The sequence below is a fragment of the Cherax quadricarinatus genome, chromosome 35 (genome assembly GCF_038502225.1).
Source record: "Cherax quadricarinatus isolate ZL_2023a chromosome 35, ASM3850222v1, whole genome shotgun sequence".
Taxonomy (NCBI): Eukaryota; Metazoa; Arthropoda; class Malacostraca; order Decapoda; family Parastacidae; genus Cherax; species Cherax quadricarinatus.
Window position 1 is genome coordinate 6,134,065 of NC_091326.1, and position 20,000 is coordinate 6,154,064.

At 38.9% G+C, this 20,000-nt stretch overlaps 1 protein-coding gene across 3 annotated transcripts in view; it reads right to left on the minus strand.

Annotated features, from left to right (window-relative positions):
* Window positions 1-20,000, minus strand: part of LOC128684520 (E3 ubiquitin-protein ligase RNF181) — a 43,815-nt gene that overhangs the window by 21,274 nt on the left and 2,541 nt on the right. For all 3 annotated transcript variants that reach the window (XM_070091337.1, XM_070091336.1, XM_070091335.1), the window contains exons 3-6: window positions 18,364-18,475; window positions 16,147-16,252; window positions 15,701-15,810; window positions 10,497-10,571 (exon numbers count right to left, since the gene is read on the minus strand). In XM_070091337.1, coding sequence (XP_069947438.1) covers window positions 10,497-10,571; window positions 15,701-15,810; window positions 16,147-16,252; window positions 18,364-18,471 — 399 coding nt within the window. In that variant the 5' untranslated portion in view covers window positions 18,472-18,475. The remainder of the gene's footprint in view (window positions 1-10,496; window positions 10,572-15,700; window positions 15,811-16,146; window positions 16,253-18,363; window positions 18,476-20,000) is intronic.

Below are 20,000 nucleotides of genomic sequence, written 5' to 3' on the forward strand. Positions count from 1 at the left end.
GTCCACTGTATACATTATATATATATATATATACATTATATATATATATATATATATATATATATATTATATATATATTAGGGGATGTGTAGATCAAGTGTTTACATTGAAGCATATATGTGAACAGTATTTAGATAAAGGTAGGGAAGTTTTTATTGCATTTATGGATTTAGAAAAGGCATATGATAGAGTGGATAGAGGAGCAATGTGGCAGATGTTGCAAGTTTATGGAATAGGTGGTAAGTTACTAAATGCTGTAAAGAGCTTTTATGAGGATAGTGAGGCTCAGGTTAGGGTGTGTAGAAGAGAGGGAGAATACTTCCCGGTAAAAGTAGGTCTTAGACAGGGATGTGTAATGTCACCATGGTTGTTTAATATATTTATAGATGGGGTTGTAAAAGAAGTAAATGCTAGGGTGTTCGGGAGAGGGGTAGGATTAAATTATGGGGAATCAAATTCAAAATGGGAATTGACACAGTTACTTTTTGCTGATGATACTGTGCTTATGGGAGATTCTAAAGAAAAATTGCCAAGGTTAGTGGATGAGTTTGAGAATGTGTGTAAAGGTAGAAAGTTGAAAGTGAACATAGAAAAGAGTAAGGTGATGAGGGTATCAAATGATTTAGATAAAGAAAAATTGGATATCAAATTGGGGAGGAGGAGTATGGAAGAAGTGAATGTTTTCAGATACTTGGGAGTTGACGTGTCGGCGGATGGATTTATGAAGGATGAGGTTAATCATAGAATTGATGAGGGAAAAAAGGTGAGTGGTGCGTTGAGGTATATGTGGAGTCAAAAAACGTTATCTATGGAGGCAAAGAAGGGAATGTATGAAAGTATAGTAGTACCAACACTCTTATATGGATGTGAAGCTTGGGTGGTAAATGCAGCAGCGAGGAGATGGTTGGAGGCAGTGGAGATGTCCTGTTTAAGGGCAATGTGTGGTGTAAATATTATGTAGAAAATTCGGAGTGTGGAAATTAGGAGAAGGTGTGGAGTTAATAAAAGCATTAGTCAGAGGGCAGAAGAGGGGTTGTTGAGGTGGTTTGGTCATTTAGAGAGAATGGATCAAAGTAGAATGACATGGAAAGCATATAAATCTATAGGGGAAGGAAAGAGGGGTAGGGGTCGTCCTCGAAAGGGTTGGAAAGAGGGGGTAAAGGAGGTTTTGTGGGCGAGGGGCTTGGACTTCCAGCAAGCGTGCATGAGCGTGTTAGATAGGAGTGAATGGAGACGAATGATACTTGGGACCTGACGATCTGTTGGAGTGTGAGCAGGGTAATATTTAGTGAAGGGATTCAGGGAAACCGGTTATTTTCATATAGTCGGACTTGAGTCCTGGAAATGGGAAGTACAATGCCTGCACTTTAAAGGAGTGGTTTGGGATATTGGCAGTTTGGAGGGAAATGTTGTGTATCTTTATACGTATATGCTTCTAAACTGTTGTATTCTGGGCACCTCTGCAAAAGCAGTGATAATGTGTGAGTGTGGTGAAAGTGTTGAATGATGATGAAAGTATTTTCTTTTTGGGGATTTTCTTTCTTTTTTGGGTCACCCTGCCTCGGTGGGAGACGACCGACTTGTTGAGAGAAAAAAAAAAAAAAAAAATATATATATATATATTATATATACAGGTCTCCCTCAACATTCGCGAGGGTTAGGGGATCAAGAGCCTCGCGAATGTTGAAAAACCGTGAATGTTTGGACCCCCAATATATTGTAGGGAAATATATTACAATACTGCTTCCTTAACTTGTTGAACCATGAATAATCATAAAATACATGAAAACATCGTAAATTGTACTAAATATATAAATGTTATGCTTTAATAACGTATGTTATTTAATAACATGTATGTTATTAAATACCACAGACTCCACCAATGCCTCCACCACTGCGAGTCCCTACTACCCTCCCTCCGACCCCCGCAACTGGCAGCCAGCCCTCCCACCACTCAGTGTGATGAGTGTTTTGTTTGTTCATTATTTGCTATTAAACTACAGAATAAATAATGTAAACCCATTCATGACTGCATATTGGAATGGCTATTAGGAAAGGTATTAGACGGTGACATCGTGTTTACTCTTGAACACAGCAAAGAATCGAACATTTCTGCTATTGCTAATAATAACAATAGTAATAATAATAATAATAATAATAATAATAATAAATACGATATAATTGAAGAAGGAAATTGTACAAAAATATGAGGGAGTGGTTGACACATCGTCAGTGTGACTTTGTTTATGCTGGAGTGAACATTAGTCTCCCTGCTCTTCTAAACATTTCACAATAATTCAGCGGTTGAGGCAGTGGTATTTAATAACATATATGTTATAAATAATAATAGTACATGTTATTATTAATAACATGTATTATTATTAACATGTATGTATTTAATAACATGTTATAAATAATAATAGTACATATTATTAATAACGTGTATTATTATTAACATGTATGTTATTAAATACCATTGCCTCAAACACTGCCTCTACCACTCCAGTCACACTCAATCTACAAGCACCAAACACAATGAATTATTGTGAAATGTTTGGAAGAGCACGGAGACTAATGTTCACTCCAGCATAAACAAAGTCACACTGACGATGTGTCAACCACTCCCTAGTATTTTTGTACAATTTCCTTCTTCAATTATATCATATTTATTATTATTATTATCATTATTATTATTATTATTATTATTATTACTATTGTTATTATTAGCTGTAGCAAAAATGTTTAATTCTTTGCAGTGTTCAAGAGTAAACACATGATGTCACCGTCTAATACCTGTCCGAATAGCCAAAACAAAAGCATTCACACTGCTAAACTCACAAAATAGTATTTAGTCACTTAGCCATAATACCAACTTACCTCATAATTTGTAATATTTTACATTTAAGAATAAAACTAAGTATGCCCGAAATGCCTAGCCATGCTAAGCGTTCTAGTGGTACACTCTGTAATCTCAATTTTACTACATGTTAAACCAAACAATAACCAAATTTCTGTAAACTCAGCATTGTAATCCTTATAGAGAATAAACTTTGAATTTGAATTTAAATTCCAATATGCAGTCATGAATGGGTTTACATTATTTATACTGTAGTTTAATAGCAAATAATGAACAAACAAAACACTCACCACACTGAGTGGTGGGAGGGCTGGCTGCCAGTTGTGGGGGTCGGAGGGAGGGTAGTAGGGACTCTCAGGTGGCGGGAAACTTAAATATGATTTGGCGGCTGGGAATTTGGTGGTTGGGAATTCGCGAATGTGTGATTACCTGGAGATTACCTGGAGAGAGTTCCGGGGGTCAACGCCCCCGCGGCCCGGTCTGTGACCAGGCCTCCTGGTGGATCAGAGCCTGATCAACCAGGCTGTTGCTGCTGGCTGCACGCAAACCAACGTACGAGCCACAGCCCGGCTGATCCGGAACTGACTTTAGGTGGTTGTCCAGTGCCAGCTTGAAGACTGCCAGGGGTCTGTTGGTAATCCCCCTTATGTGTGCTGGGAGGCAGTTGAACAGTCTCGGGCCCCTGACACTTATTGTATGGTCTCTTAACGTGCTAGTGACACCCCTGCTTTTCATTGGGGGGATGGTGCATCGTCTGCCAAGTCTTTTGCTTTCGTAGTGAGTGATTTTCGTGTGCAAGGTCGGTACTAGTCCCTCTAGGATTTTCCAGGTGTATATAATCATGTATCTCTCCCTCCTGCGTTCCAGGGAATACAGGTTTAGGAACCTCAAGCGCTCCCAATAATTGAGGTGTTTTATCTCCGTTATGCGCGCCGTGAAAGTTCTCTGTACATTTTCTAGGTCGGCAATTTCACCTGCCTTGAAAGGTGCTGTTAGTGTGCAGCAATATTCCAGCCTAGATAGAACAAGTGACCTGAAGAGTGTCATCATGGGCTTGGCCTCCCTAGTTTTGAAGGTTCTCATTATCCATCCTGTCATTTTTCTAGCAGATGCAATTGATACAATGTTATGGTCCTTGAAGGTGAGATCCTCCGACATGATCACTCCCAGGTCTTTGACGTTGGTGTATCGCTCTATTTTGTGGCCAGAATTTGTTTTGTACTCTGATGAAGATTTAATTTCCTCATGTTTACCATATCTGAGTAATTGAAATTTCTCATCGTTGAACTTCATACTGTTTTCTGCAGCCCACTGAAAGATTTGGTTGATGTCCGCCTGGAGCTTTGCAGTGTCTGCAATGGAAGACACTGTCATGCAGATTCGGGTGTCATCTGCAAAGGAAGACATGGTGCTGTGGCTGACATCCTTGTCTATGTCGGATATGAGGATGAGGAACAAGATGGGAGCGAGTACTGTGCCTTGTGGAACAGAGCTTTTCACCGTAGCTGCCTCGGACTTTACTCTGTTGATGACTACTCTCTGTGTTCTGTTAGTGAGGAAATTATAGATCCATCGACCGACTTTTCCTGTTATTCCTTTAGCACGCATTTTGTGCGCTATTACGCCATGGTCACACTTGTCGAAGGCTTTTGCAAAGTCTGTATATATTACATCTGCATTCTTTTTGTCTTCTAGTGCATTTAGGACCTTGTCGTAGTGATCCAATAGTTGAGACAGACAGGAGCGACCTGTTCTAAACCCATGTTGTCCTGGGTTGTGTAACTGATGGGTTTCTAGATGGGTGGTGATCTTGCTTCTTAGGACCCTTTCAAAGATTTTTATGATATGGGATGTTAGTGCTATTGGTCTGTAGTTCTTTGCTGTTGCTTTACTGCCCCCTTTGTGGAGTGGGGCTATGTCTGTTGTTTTTAGTAACTGTGGGACGACCCCCGTGTCCATGCTCCCTCTCCATAGGATGGAAAAGGCTCGTGATAGGGGCTTCTTGCAGTTCTTGATGAACACAGTTCCATGAGTCTGGCCCTGGGGCAGAGTGCATGGGCATGTCATTTATCGCCTGTTCGAAGTCATTTGGCATCAGGATAACATCGGATAGGCTTATGTTAATCAAATTTTGTGGCTCTCTCATAAAAAATTCATTTTGATCTTCGACTCTCAGTCTGGTTAGCGGCTTGCTAAAAACTGAGTCATATTGGGACTTGAGTAGCTCACTCATTTCCTTGCTGTCATCTGTGTAGGACCCATCTTGTTTAAGTAGGGGCCCAATACTGGACGTTGTTCTCGATTTTGATTTGGCATAGGAGAAGAAATACTTTGGGTTTCTTTCGATTTCATTTATGGCTTTTAGTTCTTCCCGCGATTCCTGACTCCTAAAGGATTCTTTTAGCTTAAGTTCGATGCTTGCTATTTCTCTGACCAGTGTCTCCCTACGCATTTCAGATATATTGACCTCTTTTAGCCGCTCTGTTATTCTTTTCCGTCGCCTGTAAAGGGAGCGCCTGTCTCTTTCTATTTTACATCTACTCCTTCTTTTTCTTAGAGGAATAAGCCTTGTGCATACATCGAGTGCCACCGAAAGCCCGTGAAAGTTGAAAACGTGAATGTTGAGGGAGACACACACACATACATATATATATATTATATACACCTACCATCCGACTTACGACCTGCTCGACTTATGACCTCTCGACTTACGACAGTGTTTTTTATGCCAAATTTCTGGGAAATAAACAACTATTTGTGTTGTACATAGTGTTTATCCTAAACCTTACAGTATAAAATACAGTACTAACAGCATGAAATACCAAAATAAAACAATAAAATAAAGTCATTACAAAAATGTTTTGTTGATATTCAGTAGTAAAGTTCGACTTATGACCATTTCGACTTACGACCGGTTTCTCGGAACCGAACTCGGTCGTAAGTCGGATGGTAGGTGCGTGTGTGTGTATAATATATATATATATATATATATATATATATATATATATATATATATATATATATATATATATATATATATATATATATGGTTGGTGCAATTATTCAATAAATGTATGGAAGAGGGTAAGGTACCTAGGGATTGGCAGAGAGTATGCATAGTTCCTTTGTATAAAGGCAAAGGGGATAAAAGAGAGTGCAAAAATTATAGGGGGATAAGTCTGTTGAATATACCTGGCGAAGTGTATGATAGAGTTATTATTGAAAGAATTAAGAGTAAGACGGAGAATAGGATAGCAGATGAACAAGGAGGCTTTAGGAAAGGTAGGGGGTGTGTGGACCAGGTGTTTACAGTGAAACATATAAGTGAACAGTATTTAGATAAGGCTAAAGAGATCTTTGTGGCATTTATGGATTTGGAAAAGGCGTATGACAGGGTGGATAGGGGGGCAATGTGGCAGATGTTGCAGGTGTATGGTGTAGGTCGTAGGTTACTGAAAGCAGTGAAGAGTTTTTATGAGGATAGCGAGGCTCAAGTTAGAGTATGTAGGAAAGAGGGAAATTATTTCCCAGTAAAAGTAGGCCTTAGACAAGGATGTGTGATGTCACCGTGGTTGTTTAATATATTTATAGATGGGGTTGTAAGAGAAGTAAATGCGAGGGTCTTGGCAAGAGGCGTGGAGTTAAAAGATAAAGAATCACACACAAAGTGGGAGTTGTCACAGTTGCTCTTTGCTGATGACACTGTGCTCTTGGGAGATTCTGAAGAGAAGTTGCAGAGATTGGTGGATGAATTTGGTAGGGTGTGCAAAAGAAGAAAATTGAAAGTGAATACAGGAAAGAGTAAGGTTATGAGGATAACAAAAAGATTAGGTGATGAAAGATAGGATATCAGATTGGAGGGAGAGAGTATGGAGGAGGTGAACGTATTCAGATATTTGGGAGTGGACGTGTCAGCGGATGGGTCTATGAAAGATGAGGTGAATCATAGAACTGATGAGGGGAAAAGGGTGAGTGGTGCACTTAGGAGTCTGTGGAGACAAAGAACTTTGTCCTTGGAGGCAAAGAGGGGAATGTATGAGAGTATAGTTTTACCAATGCTCTTATATGGGTGTGAAGCATGGGTGATGAATGTTGCAGCGAGGAGAAGGCTGGAGGCAGTGGAGATGTTATGTCTGAGAGCAATGTGTGGTGTGAATATAATGCAGAGAATTCGTAGTTTGGAAGTTAGGAGGAGGTGCGGGATTACCAAAACTGTTGTCCAGAGGGCTGAGGAAGGGTTGTTGAGGTGGTTCGGACATGTGGAGAGAATGGAGCGAAACAGAATAACTTCAAGAGTGTATCAGTCTGTAGTGGAAGGAAGGCGGGGTAGGGTTCGGCCTAGGAAAGGTTGGAGGGAGGGGGTAAAGGAGGTTTTGTGTGCGAGGGGCTTGGACTTCCAGCAGGCATGCGTGAGCGTGTTTGATAGGAGTGAATGGAGACAAATGGTTTTTAATACTTGACGTGCTATTGGAGTGTGAGCAAAGTAACATTTATGAAGGGGTTCAGGGAAACTGGCAGGCCGGACTTGAGTCCTGGAGATGGGAAGTACAGTGCCTGCACTCTGAAGGAGGGGTGTTAATGTTGCAGTTTAAAAACTGTAGTGTAAAGCACCCTTCTGGCAAGACAGTGATGGAGTGAATGATGGTGAAAGTTTTTCTTTTTCGGGCCACCCTGCCTTGGTGGGAATAGGCCAGTGTGATAAAAAAATATATATATATATATATTACATACATACATACATACATACCCATAACCACTTCTCTTGTATAAATTACTAAATTTAAAAAGAGAAACTTTCATTTTTCTTTTTGGGCCATCCCGCCTTGGTGGGATACGGCCGGTTTGTTGAAAAAAAAAAATTACATACCCATCTGGGTTTTCTTCTATTTTCTTAATTCTTGTTCTTCTTTATTTCCCTTTACCTCCATTGGGAAGTGGAACAGAACTGTTCCTCCATAAGCCATGCATGTCGTAAGAGGCGACTAAAATGCTGCGAGCAAGGGGGCTAGTAACCCCCTTCTCCTGTATAAATTACTTAATTTGAAAAGAGACTTGCTTTTCCTTTTAGGTCACCTTCCCTCGGTGGGATACGACCAGTTTGTTGAAAAAAAAAAATATACAGTAGACCCCCGGTTTTCAGCTGTAATCCATTCGAGAAGGTTGGCTGAAATCCGAAATGGCCGAAAACCAAAGTAATATTTCCCATAAGAAATATGTAAATCCAATTAATCCATTCCAGATACCCAAAAATATTAAAAAATATATATATTTTTTAACCCTTTGACTGTCGCGGCCATATATATACGTCTTACGAGGTACCATGTTTGACGTATATACGTATACTCATAAATTCTAGCGGCTTCAAATCAAGCAGGAGAAAGCTGGTAGGCCCACATGTGAGAGAATGGGTCTGTGTGGTCAGTGTGCACCATATAAAAAAAATCCTGGAGCACACAGTGCATAATGAGAAAAAAAAACTCCGACCGTTTTTTTTAATTAAAATGCTGACTTTGTGGTCTATTTTCGTACAGTATTTATGGTTGTATTCTCGTTTTCTTGGTCTCATTTGATAGAATGGAAAACATATTATAGAAATAGAGGTGATTTTGATTGATTTTACTATAAAAAGAACCTAGAAATGGAGCTCAAAGTAGGGGAAATGTTTGATTTTTGCCAATGTTCAAAAGTAAACAAATGATGCCATTGTCCAATAAATGTCCAACTAGCCATTCTAATATGCAGTCATGAATGGGTTGATGTTATTTATACAATTATTACAGTATTGCATTAGTCTGCATAATAGTAAGTCTTCTATTTTTTGTTTGAATAAAAATTCAAAATAGAAAGCAAGAGTAATATCAGAGGGGCCTGGAGACATGACTGATGAGCAAAGAAAATGTTATTTTAGAGCCAGGAATGTCTGCAATGTTCATTCTGGACCTTATTTTGAAATTGTCATATTTTTTAGTTTTCGTGAAATTGGCCAAATTGTAAATTTCTGATCACATTATTAGGTAGTTGAAATCGGTAAATGGGCAGTTTCTTGTACTCAATCGATAGAAAAAATGGAGTTCTAAAGAAATAGCTATGAGTTTGGGCGACTGGAACAATGGAATTAGCGGAAAATAGGGCTCAAAGTGAGTGAAATCGCCGATTTGTAAACAGCGCCGAGGTCGCTAACTTCGCGAGAGCATAATTCCGTCAGTTTTCCATCAAATTTCGTTTTTTTGGTGTCATTACAATCGAGAAAAGATTCTCTATCATTTCATAAGAAAAAATAATTTTTTTTTTTTTAAATTTTGCGACACCAGGAGACACCTCAGGATTGGGGGTTGCGACAGTCAAAGGGTTAAAGGATAACCAGTTTTGTGTACAGAAAACAATGAGAAATATAAAGCATTAAATTTAATGATAAATGAACATTACATACCTTTATTGAAGGCTCTTGTTGGCATATTGAGGAAGGCAAGGAGGAGAGAGGGAGTTGGGAATCCCCCTCCATAAGAACTTCAAGTATCAAAACCCTTGCTAGGGTTACTTCCCTTTATCATTTACTGCCACAGTACATTCATTACTTACCTTAAAATATTTGTAGTCAATGTAGGGGAGAGGTGAGTAGTATTTATTTGTAGAAGTCAGTGTAGGCAGTGGAAGATGTAGGTACAAGTATGTAGCCCCCCTGGGCTACACTACACAGCCATATTATTACCATTGACATCCCATGTTCACTGAGTTTAATCGTTTCTAACAATTACCTTCAGATGCCATCATAAACAAAGGGAGAAGTAATGAATAATTCATGCCGAGAATTGTAAACAAATGCGTATGAAGGGCGGTGACTGGGCCAGACGCCAGATTCACAGTTTTCTCAAATGCTGAATCGGAGAAAATGTAATGTTTACCCTCCACCCTTCTCCTTGATTCACCGGTACTCACCACTTGACAGCATATACGTAAATATTGCATGTTTATGTGCTATATTTATGCTGCTATATGCTATGTAACATGTTTCTTATATAATTTTGAAGAAAATATCATAGATGGATTAATGAAAATGTCTATATTAACCTAAAATAAAATATTTAATGTGCCCAAGAGTGATTATTATTATGCGTCCAATACAGCCGATTTCCGAGCTGCTGGCTGAAATTCAGGATAGAATTTCAGCCAAAAAAGCGGCTGAAATCTATTTTTGGCCAATATCCACACCAGCCAATATCCGAGGCTCCACTGTACTCTGGTTATAATTCATTTTCTCTAAAAGTGGGTTTTTAAATATCACTTAAGCTACTATGTTGCATTCAAGAGCGATGAAAAGCTTCTGTAATTCAAGGTACATACAATATTATTTCAGGAATATGAGTGACATGTCATATCTGACCTAATGACTACAGAAACCATTCTTCTCTCTAATACAACATGGCAGTTCAGTAGTGCTACATGATAATTTACAATCACTTACTACAGTAGTTTCTAGTAACATCATATTTTTAGTACCTTTATTTTCTATTTATAGCAACATTTCTTTTTAGCTATCTAGAGACTAAACTAATTTGCTTTGGAGTATGAATTGAATTTTAAACAGCTGAAAATTCTAGCAAGTAGGGGAATGCAATAGGGTAATAGCTTGTATTCTTACCTTTTGCTTCTTATATTCCTCATAATCCTCATCATCTGTAGGCAACTCATGACGGCACATAGGACAGGAATTAGTCTGAAAGTATGGAGTTAACATATTTGTAGGCTTAGTGAAACACAGCAATAATAAAGTCTGGGTTTGACAAAAGAAAAGTTTAGAAGGTAATTACAAGGTACTTGACAGTTCATAATGCAAATCTGTTACAAGACCAGGACAGTACAAAATGGTAACAACACCAGCTTATCTGTTTATTTGCTGTTGGTTCTCCGAATATCACTGTGAATGTCTGTTCCCTATGTTAATTTTCAAGGGAAGACTTAAATTTCTAAAAAAAAAAAAAAATAGAAAATCATTAAAAATTTTTAAATATGTTGTGAAATGTCAAGGCTTTCTGTTTCAAGTGAAATACACTAATATTCTGATAAATTTCTGCCTTAAAGTGCAGAAGCAGTCAGCGAGTAAAAAAAAAAGTTCCGTCAAATAAAATAAGTTCTTGTATACAATTCTTGGTTTACATTAGGGAGGATATAGTGTTGGAGTGGTTGGTACTTTTGTTTAATAAATGTATGAAAGAGGGGAAGGTACCTAGGGATTGGCAGAGAGCATGTATAGTCCCTTTATATAAAGGGAAAGGGGACAAAAGAGATTGTAAAAATTATAGAGGAATAAGTTTATTGAGTATACCAGGAAAAGTGTATGGTAGGGTTATAATTGAAAGAATTAGAGGTAAGACAGAATGCAGGATTGCGGATGAGCAAGGAGGTTTCAGAGTGGGTAGGGGATGTGTAGATCAAGTGTTTACATTGAAGCATATATGTGAACAGTATTTAGATAAAGGTAGGGAAGTTTTTATTGCATTTATGGATTTAGAAAAGGCATATGATAGAGTGGATATGGGAGCAATGTGGCAGATGTTGCAAGTATATGGAATAAGTGGTAAGTTACTAAATGCTGTAAAGAGTTTTTATGAGGATAGTGAGGCTCAGGTTAGGGTGTGTAGAAGAGAGGGAGACTACTTCCCGGTAAAAGTAGGTCTTAGACAGGGATGTGTAATGTCACCATGGTTGTTGAATATATTTATAGATGGGGTTGTAAAAGAAGTAAATGCTAGGGTGTTCGGGAGAAGGGTGGGATTAAATTATGGGGAATCAAATTCAAAATGGGAATTAACACAGTTACTTTTTGCTGATGATACTGTGCTTATGGGAGATTCTAAAGAAAAATTGCAAAGGTTAGTGGATGAGTTTGGGAATGTGTGTAAAGGTAGAAAGTTGAAAGTGAACATAGAAAAGAGGAAGGTGATGAGGGTATCAAATGATTTAGATAAAGAAAAATTGGATATCAAATTGGGGAGGAGGAGTATGGAAGAAGTAAATGTTTTCAGATACTTGGGAGTTGACGTGTCGGCGGATGGATTTATGAAGGATGAGGTTAATCATAGAATTGATGAGGGAAAAAAGGTGAGTGGTGCATTGAGGTATATGTGGAGTCAAAAAACGATACCTATGGAGGCAAAGAAGGGAATGTATGAAAGTATAGTAGTACCAACACTCTCATATGGGTGTGAAGCTTGGGTGGTAAATGCAGCAGCGAGGAGACGGCTGGAGGCAGTGGAGATGTCCTGTCTAAGGGCAATGTGTGGTGTAAATATTATGCAGAAAATTCAGAGTGTGGAAATTAGGAAAAGGTGTGGAGTTAATAAAAGTATTAGTCAGAGGGCAGAAGAGGGGTTGTTGAGGTGGTTTGGTCATTTAGAGAGAATGGATCAAAGTAGAATGACATGGAAAGCATATAAATCTATAGGGGAAGGAAGGCGAGGTAGGGGTCGTCCTCGAAAGGGTTGGAGAGAGGGGGTAAAGGAGGTTTTGTGGGCAAGGGGCTTGGACTTCCAGCAAGCGTGCGTGAGCGTGTTAGATAGGAGTGAATGGAGACGAATGGTACTTGGGACCTGACGATCTGTTGGAGTGTGAGCAGGGTAATATTTAGTGAAGGGATTCAGGGAAACCGGTTATTTTCATATAGTCGGACTTGAGTCCTGGAAATGGGAAGTACAATGCCTGCACTTTAAAGGAGGGGTTTGGGATATTGGCAGTTTGGAGGGATATGTTGTGTATCTTTATATGTGTATGCTTCTAGACTGTTGTATTCTGAGCACCTCTGCAAAAACAGTGATAATGTGCGAGTGTGGTGAAAGTGTTGAATGATGATGAAAGTATTTTCTTTTTGGGGATTTTCTTTCTTTTTTGGGTCACCCTGCCTCAGTGGGAGACGGCCGACTTTTTTAAAAAAAAAAAAAAAAAAAAAATGTTATGCATCGTGTTTATTATACAATTTTGAAAAAATATCATAGATGGAATAATGAAAATGTGTATATTAACGTAATATACGACATTTAAATGAGACTCGATGATTATTATTATCATTACTAATATGACGTCTGGAGACATAAGAGACTCTTACTGATTTTAATGTGTACCTGCACGCCAGCACAGTATGTAAGTTTATTTAGATACAGGTATACATAAGTACAGTGGACCCCCGCATACCGTTGGCATCACATAATGTTAAATCCGCATACCGATACAATTTATTGCTAAGATTTTGCCTCGCATACCGCTAAAAAACCCGCTCAATGCTATTCGTCCGAGACGTGTCTAATGTGCGGCCTGAGCCAGCCTCACATGTTCCGCCGGTGGCATTGTTTACCAGCCAGCCTCCGCGGTAACATCCAAGCATACAATCGGAACATTTCGTATTATTATAGTGTTTTTGGTGATTTTATCTGCAAAATAAGTGACCATGGGCCCCAAGAAAGCTTCTAGTGCCAATCCTACAGGAATAAGGGTGAGAATTACTATAGAGATGAAGAAAGAGATCATTGCTAAGTATGAAAGTGGAGTGCATGTCTCCGAGCTGGCCAGGTTGTATAGTAAACCCCAATCAACCATCGCTACTATTGTGTCTAACAAAACGGCAATCAAGGAAGCTGTTTTTGCCAAAGGTTCAACTGTGTTTTCGAAACAGAGATCGCAAGTGATGGAAGATGTTGAGAGACTCTTATTGGTGTGGATAAATGAAAAACAGATAGCAGGAGATAGCATCTCTCAAGTGATCATAAGTGAAAAGGCTAGGAAGTTGCATGAGGATTTAATTAAAAAAATGCCTGCAACTAGTGATGATGTGAGTGAATTTAAGGCCAGCAAAGGTTGGTTTGAGAGATTTAAGAAGCGTAGTGGCATACATAGTGTGACAAGGCATGGTGAGGCTGCCAGTTCGGACCACAAAGCAGCTGAAAAATATGTGCAGGAATTCAAGGAGTACATAGACAGTGAAGGACTGAAACCTGAACAAGTGTTTAATTGTGATGAAACAGGCCTGTTTTGGAAGAAAATGCCAAGCAGGACCTACATTACTCAGGAGGAAAAGGCACTCCCAGGACATAAGCCTATGAAAGACAGGCTTACTCTGTTGATGTGTTCCAATGCTAGTGGTGATTGCAAAGTGAAGCCTTTATTAATGTATCACTCAGAAACTCCCAGAGCATTCAGGCAAAAGAATATCCTCAAGGCTAATTTGTGTGTGCTGTGGAGGGCAAACAGTATGGCATGGGCCACTAGGGACTTTTTCTATGATTGGTTACACCAAGCATTTGCCCCCAATGTGAAAGATTACCTAACTGAAAAGAAATTAGACCTTAAGTGCCTCCTGGTGTTAGACAATGCCCCTGGTCATCCTACAGACATGGCAGAGCAATTTTATGGGGACATGAGCTTCATTAAGGTGAAGTTTTTGCCTCCTAATACCACTCCTCTCCTGCAGCCCATGGACCAGCAGGTTATTGCAAACTTCAAAAAACTGTACACAAAAGCTCTGTTTGAAAGGTGCTTTGTAGTGACCTCAGAAACTCAATTGACTCTAAGAGAGTTTTGGAGAGATCACTTTAATATCCTCAATTGTGTAAACCTTATAGGTAAGGCTTGGAAGGGAGTGACTAAGAGGACCTTGAACTCTGCTTGGAAGAAACTGTGGCCAGAATGTGTAGACCAAAGGGATTTTGAAGGGTTTGAGGCTAACCCTGGGAATCCTATGCCAGTTGAGGAATCCATTGTGGCATTGGGAAAGTCCTTGGGGTTGGAGGTTAGTGGGGATGATGTGGAAGAGTTGGTGGAGGAGGACAATGAAGAACTAACCACTGATGAGCTGCTAGATCAACTTCAACAGCAAGAGGTCAGACCTGAGGAATCTGCTTTGGAGGAGGGGAGAAAGAAATTGAAAAAGTTGCCTACTTCAAAGATTAAGGAAATGTGTGGAATGTGGCTTAAAGTGCAAACCTTTTTTGATGACAATCACCCTAACACAGCTATTGCAAGCCATGCTGGTGACTATTACACTGACACTGTTGTGAAACACTTTAGGAAAGTCATAAAGGAACGAGAGGTACAGGCCACTATGGACAGATATGTTGTGCGACAGAAGTCCAGTGACTCTGAAGCTGGTCCTAGTGGCATTAAAAGAAGAAGGGAAGTAACCCCAGAAAAAGACTTGACACCTCAAGTCTTAATGGAAGGGGATTTCCCTTCTAAACACTAAGACTCTCTCCTCCTCCCATCCCATCAATCATCACCAGATCTTCAATAAAGGTAAGTGTCATGTAACTGTGCATGCCTTTTTCATTTTGTGTGTATTAAAATTAATATTTCATGTGGTAAAATTTTTTTTTTCATACTTTGGGGTGTCTTGCATGGATTAATTTGATTTCCATTATTTCTTATGGGGAAAATTCATTCGCATAACGATAATTTCACATAGCAATGAGCTCTCAGGAACGGATTAATATCGTTATGCGGGGGTCCACTGTATAATTATCAGAGTATGTATATATAAAATATGAAATAACTTTTAAAAACACTTGAAATTTTGGAGTTTCCAGACAAAATGGAGAGACTTAGTGCTTACGGATCCCACAGAGAATGTAAACAAGCCGGGTGGGGCGCAGTGACCGTATTAAAGTCAGGTGGGGGGAGCCGTATAGCAAGTTTTGGTCATAATTTGAAATGACCGTATTAGCGGAACGCTGTAAAGCGAAATGCCATAAAGCGGGGCCCTACTGTAGTAGTATGTCATTGATGTCAGCTAGGCCTGTAAATAAAGATATACGTATTATTATTATTTACGATAAAGTTCAAAATTTTCTCCTACTGTACCTTCTTTAGCCATGGTAAGATGCATGATGAATGAAAGCTGTGTTTACAAGGCAGTTCTTTCATTTCCTCTCCTTCAGTCCATTCCTTGAGGCACACAGGGCATTGACCACCTAATGACAAGGGCAATAATTTATCTTTGCATGCAACTATGTACGTATACTGATAATGTACAGGACATGTCAAACTAACAGCTTTCATTAGTAATACATCTACATAATCACTTTCCACTATCTTATTTATTATAAAATACAAAATCTTTGTGATATGGCACAGAACCTGGTTTTTTACTCTGTACTGTGATGTGTATTTACTATACAGTACTTCCATTATTTATTTACACACACAACACACAAAAAAAACCTGTACATACATAATGTAGATAATAAAAAATGCACTTATTTCCACACAGCCTAACTGCCAGATTACAATACAGGTACAATACTTGCCTTTGGTTGCAGTTACAGTATTCAGTTTTTCAATAAATTCTTTTGAGGTTGGAGGTGGGGGCCTCTCATCATATCCAAAGAGTTGTGTAAATTCCAGCTGCAAATCCTAAAATTTAAAAACATTTTGAGAATTAGACTAATGTAAGTAGTACACAGTACCATTAGCATTTAGCATATTCCCACCTTGTGATGGACATCGCTTTTACATCCATTCTTCTTAGGCATGATCCAAATACAGAAACAATCAAAAGACAATACACAAATAACCTGCACATAGGAGAGTGAAACTTAAGATGACCGTTAACCCTTTGACTGTCGAGACCCCTGCTCACAAACTTGCTCTCAGTGTCGAAGAATTTAAAAAAAAATTATTATTATTTCTCATGAAATGATAAAGAATCTTTTCCCAATGGTAATGACACCAAAAGTACAAAATTTGATTGAAAACTTACGGAATTACACTTTTGCAAAGTTAGAGATCTTTGCGATATTTACGCATCAGCGATTTTGCCCACTTTGAGCCCTATTTTTGGCTAATTCCAGTGTTCCAGTCAACCAAACTCATAGCTATTTATTTAGGGCTCCATTTGTTCTATCGAACGAATACAAGAAACTGCCCATTTACTGATTTCAACTACCCAACAAAGTGGTCAGAAATTGGCAATTTGGCTAATTTCATGCAAATTAAAAAAGATGCCAGTTTCAAAATAGGGTCCAGAATGAACAATGCAGACATTCCTGGCACTAATATAACATTTTCTCTCTTCTTCAGTCAAGTCTTCAGGCCCCTCTTATATTACTCTTGTTTTCTATTTTGAATTTTTATTCACACAAAAAATAGAAGATTTGGTGTTATGCAGACTATTGCATTATTGTAATAATTGTATAAATAATGTCAACCCATTTGTGACTGCATATTAGAATGGCTAGTTGGACACTTATTGGACAATGATGTCATTTGTTTATGTTGAACATCGGCAAAAATCGAACATTTCTGCTACTTTGAGCTTAATTGCAAGGTCCTTTTCATCGTGACGCCAATCAAAATCATCTCTATTTCTGTAATATGTCTTCCATTCTATCAAATGAGACCAAGAAAATGAGAATACAACCATAAATACTATACGAAAATACACCTCAAAGTTGGCATTTTAATCCAAAAACACGGTCGGAGTTTTTTTCTCATTATGCACTGCGTGCTGCAGGATTTTTTATTATACTGCACACACTGACCACACAGACCCATTCTCTGACATGTGTGCCTACCAGCTTTCTCCCGCTTGATTTGAAGCCGCTAGAATTTTGGAGTATAAATACGTTTACCTGGAGAGGGTTTTAGGGGTCAACGCCCCCATGGCTCGGTCCGAGACCAGGCCTCATGGTGGATCAGGGTCTGATCAACCAGGCTGTTACTGCTGGCCGCATGCAAGTTGACGTACAAACCACAGCCCGGTTAGTCAGGTACTGACTTTAGGTGCCTGTCCAGTGCCTTCTTAAAGACAGTCAGAGGTCTATTGGTAATCCCCCCTATGTATGCTGGGAGGCAGTTGAACAGTCTTGGGCCCCAGACACTTATTGTGTTGTCTCTCAATGTACTCGTGGCGCCCCTGCTTTTCATCGGGGAAATGTTGCATCTCCTGCCTAGTCTTTTGCTGTCATAGGAAGTGATTTTCATGTGCAGGTTTGGTACCAATCCCTCCAGGACCTTCCAAGTGTATATTATCATGTACATATCTCTCTCGCCTTCATTCCAGGGAATACAGATCAAGGGCCTTCAACCGTTCCCAGTAATTTAGGTGCCTTATCGCACTTGTGTGTGCCATGAAAGTTCTTTGTATACTCTCCAGGTCTGCAGTGTCATCAGCCTTGAAGGGGGCCATTAGTTTCAAAAACACTGGCTCATAAGGCGTATATATATACACCAGAAACAGTCAAAGGGTTAACTAGTCACACACTAATGTGACTAGTTAATGATCCAAGTCAGACCAAATTGTCTTCATAAGTTTCATTCTCCTATGTGAGGGTTATTTGTGTTATGATTCAAACACAATAGTAAATGGTGTAAACAAACCCACAAGTAGAAAATAAAACAGAAAGTAAGAGAAGTACAATACTACGTATCTTATCCACACACTGAGTCCTTTTTCAGCAGGCTGAAGAAGGCCTAGGTGAAGCTGAAATATACAGCACTCATCGTACTTCTCAAGTGAGTCTGACCTGCCAGTATCCCCCATGTAGCAGTAGCCGAGCAAAGTGTAAGAAGTGGTCCGGCGTTTGCCCTGATCCCAGAGGAATGCAGTTGTGTTCATCAAAGTATGATGCCATACTCCTGCAAATATTATATGGTGAAGTCACCAATTATAAGCCTGCCAATAATAATAATAATAATAATAATAATAATAATAATAATAATAATAATAATAATAATAATAATCTTTATTTCTACAAGTACATGTACAAGGTATACAGGTCTAGCTGACATCATTGGCATACTATTATATAGAAAGCCCCTTGTTATGCAGAGCATTTTGGGCAAACATGGTCAATTTTGTCCCCAGGATTCGACCCACACCAGTTGACTAACACCCAGGTACCTATTTTACTGATAGGTGAACATGGCCAGCAGGTGTCTTAAGGAAATACAACCTAATGTTTCCACCTGTACCTGGGATTGACCCCCAGACCTCAGTGTGTGTGAGTTGAGTGTGCTAGCAACTGAGTACTTAGTGTCATTTCTAAAATAATAAGAGGCAGTACAGTTAATGCTAAATTCCAGAAGTATATTTCCTATATAAAAATACCGTATGTGTGGAAGTCTGGGTGAAGAATAAGCATGTAACATAGCCAGAGTTTAGTGACACCATCAGTTATTTATCTGTAGTAAATAGAATGAGGCCACTGACTGGCCAGGCACCTCAATCATCGCCAGGCACCCTGTCAAACTACTGTAGACCTACACCGTAGTACAGTATTCTCTACACTTAAGAGAGGTTTCAAGGAATCTTCCTTTATTGACGTTTACTTAATATGTCTTACTGACCACATCAAAAGCCCAATATTGGGAAGAAATTTCACAGGGCTTGCAACCTTAAACCTCAAGCTATTGAATAAGCAAAAATGTATGAAGACTTAAACCATGGTCCTGGCATGCAGAAGGCACATGGCTTTACCACTGTGCCACAAAGCATACAAAAATTTTATAGACAGCAGTTCTGTGATTTGTCTGTATCAGCAGCACAGACAAGTCACAGAAGTGCTGTCTGTAAAATATTCCCGATTGTAAGTTTTGTGGTTCAGTGGTATAGTGATGGTCCTGCTGTATGCCAGGAACACAGTTCGAATCTGTCCATTCTTCTGTTTATTCAATGACAATAGTTTATTATGGCTTGAGTTTAAGCTACTGGTATAGGATCTGTAGACTGATTAATGTTCAACTTAGGCAGGCACAGTGCTTGCTCATTAATGCACACAATACTCTATATTAGGCTCTTATATAATGCAATGTCGATTACTCCTGCCTCCTGCTCATCACAGTGCTGTCCTCTGCTAATATAAAAAATATGAATAAAAAAAATACAAGAAATCCAAAATAAGATAAGGTTTATGTTGGACATGAATGCAAGGGAACAAGTTAGGTCAGAAAATACTATAAAATTGAGAGCTGCTAAATATGGAAAATACAGTAAAAAAAAAAAAAATTAGGTTATGTTGGGTTACCTTAGGCTATATTAGGTTTTGTCAGGTTTTTCCATAGCAGAACCCAATTAAGCTTAGTAATTTTAAGCTACAGTATATAATTTATCACTAAAATACACTTAGGAGCAACATTCAAATAATAATAATAATAATAATAA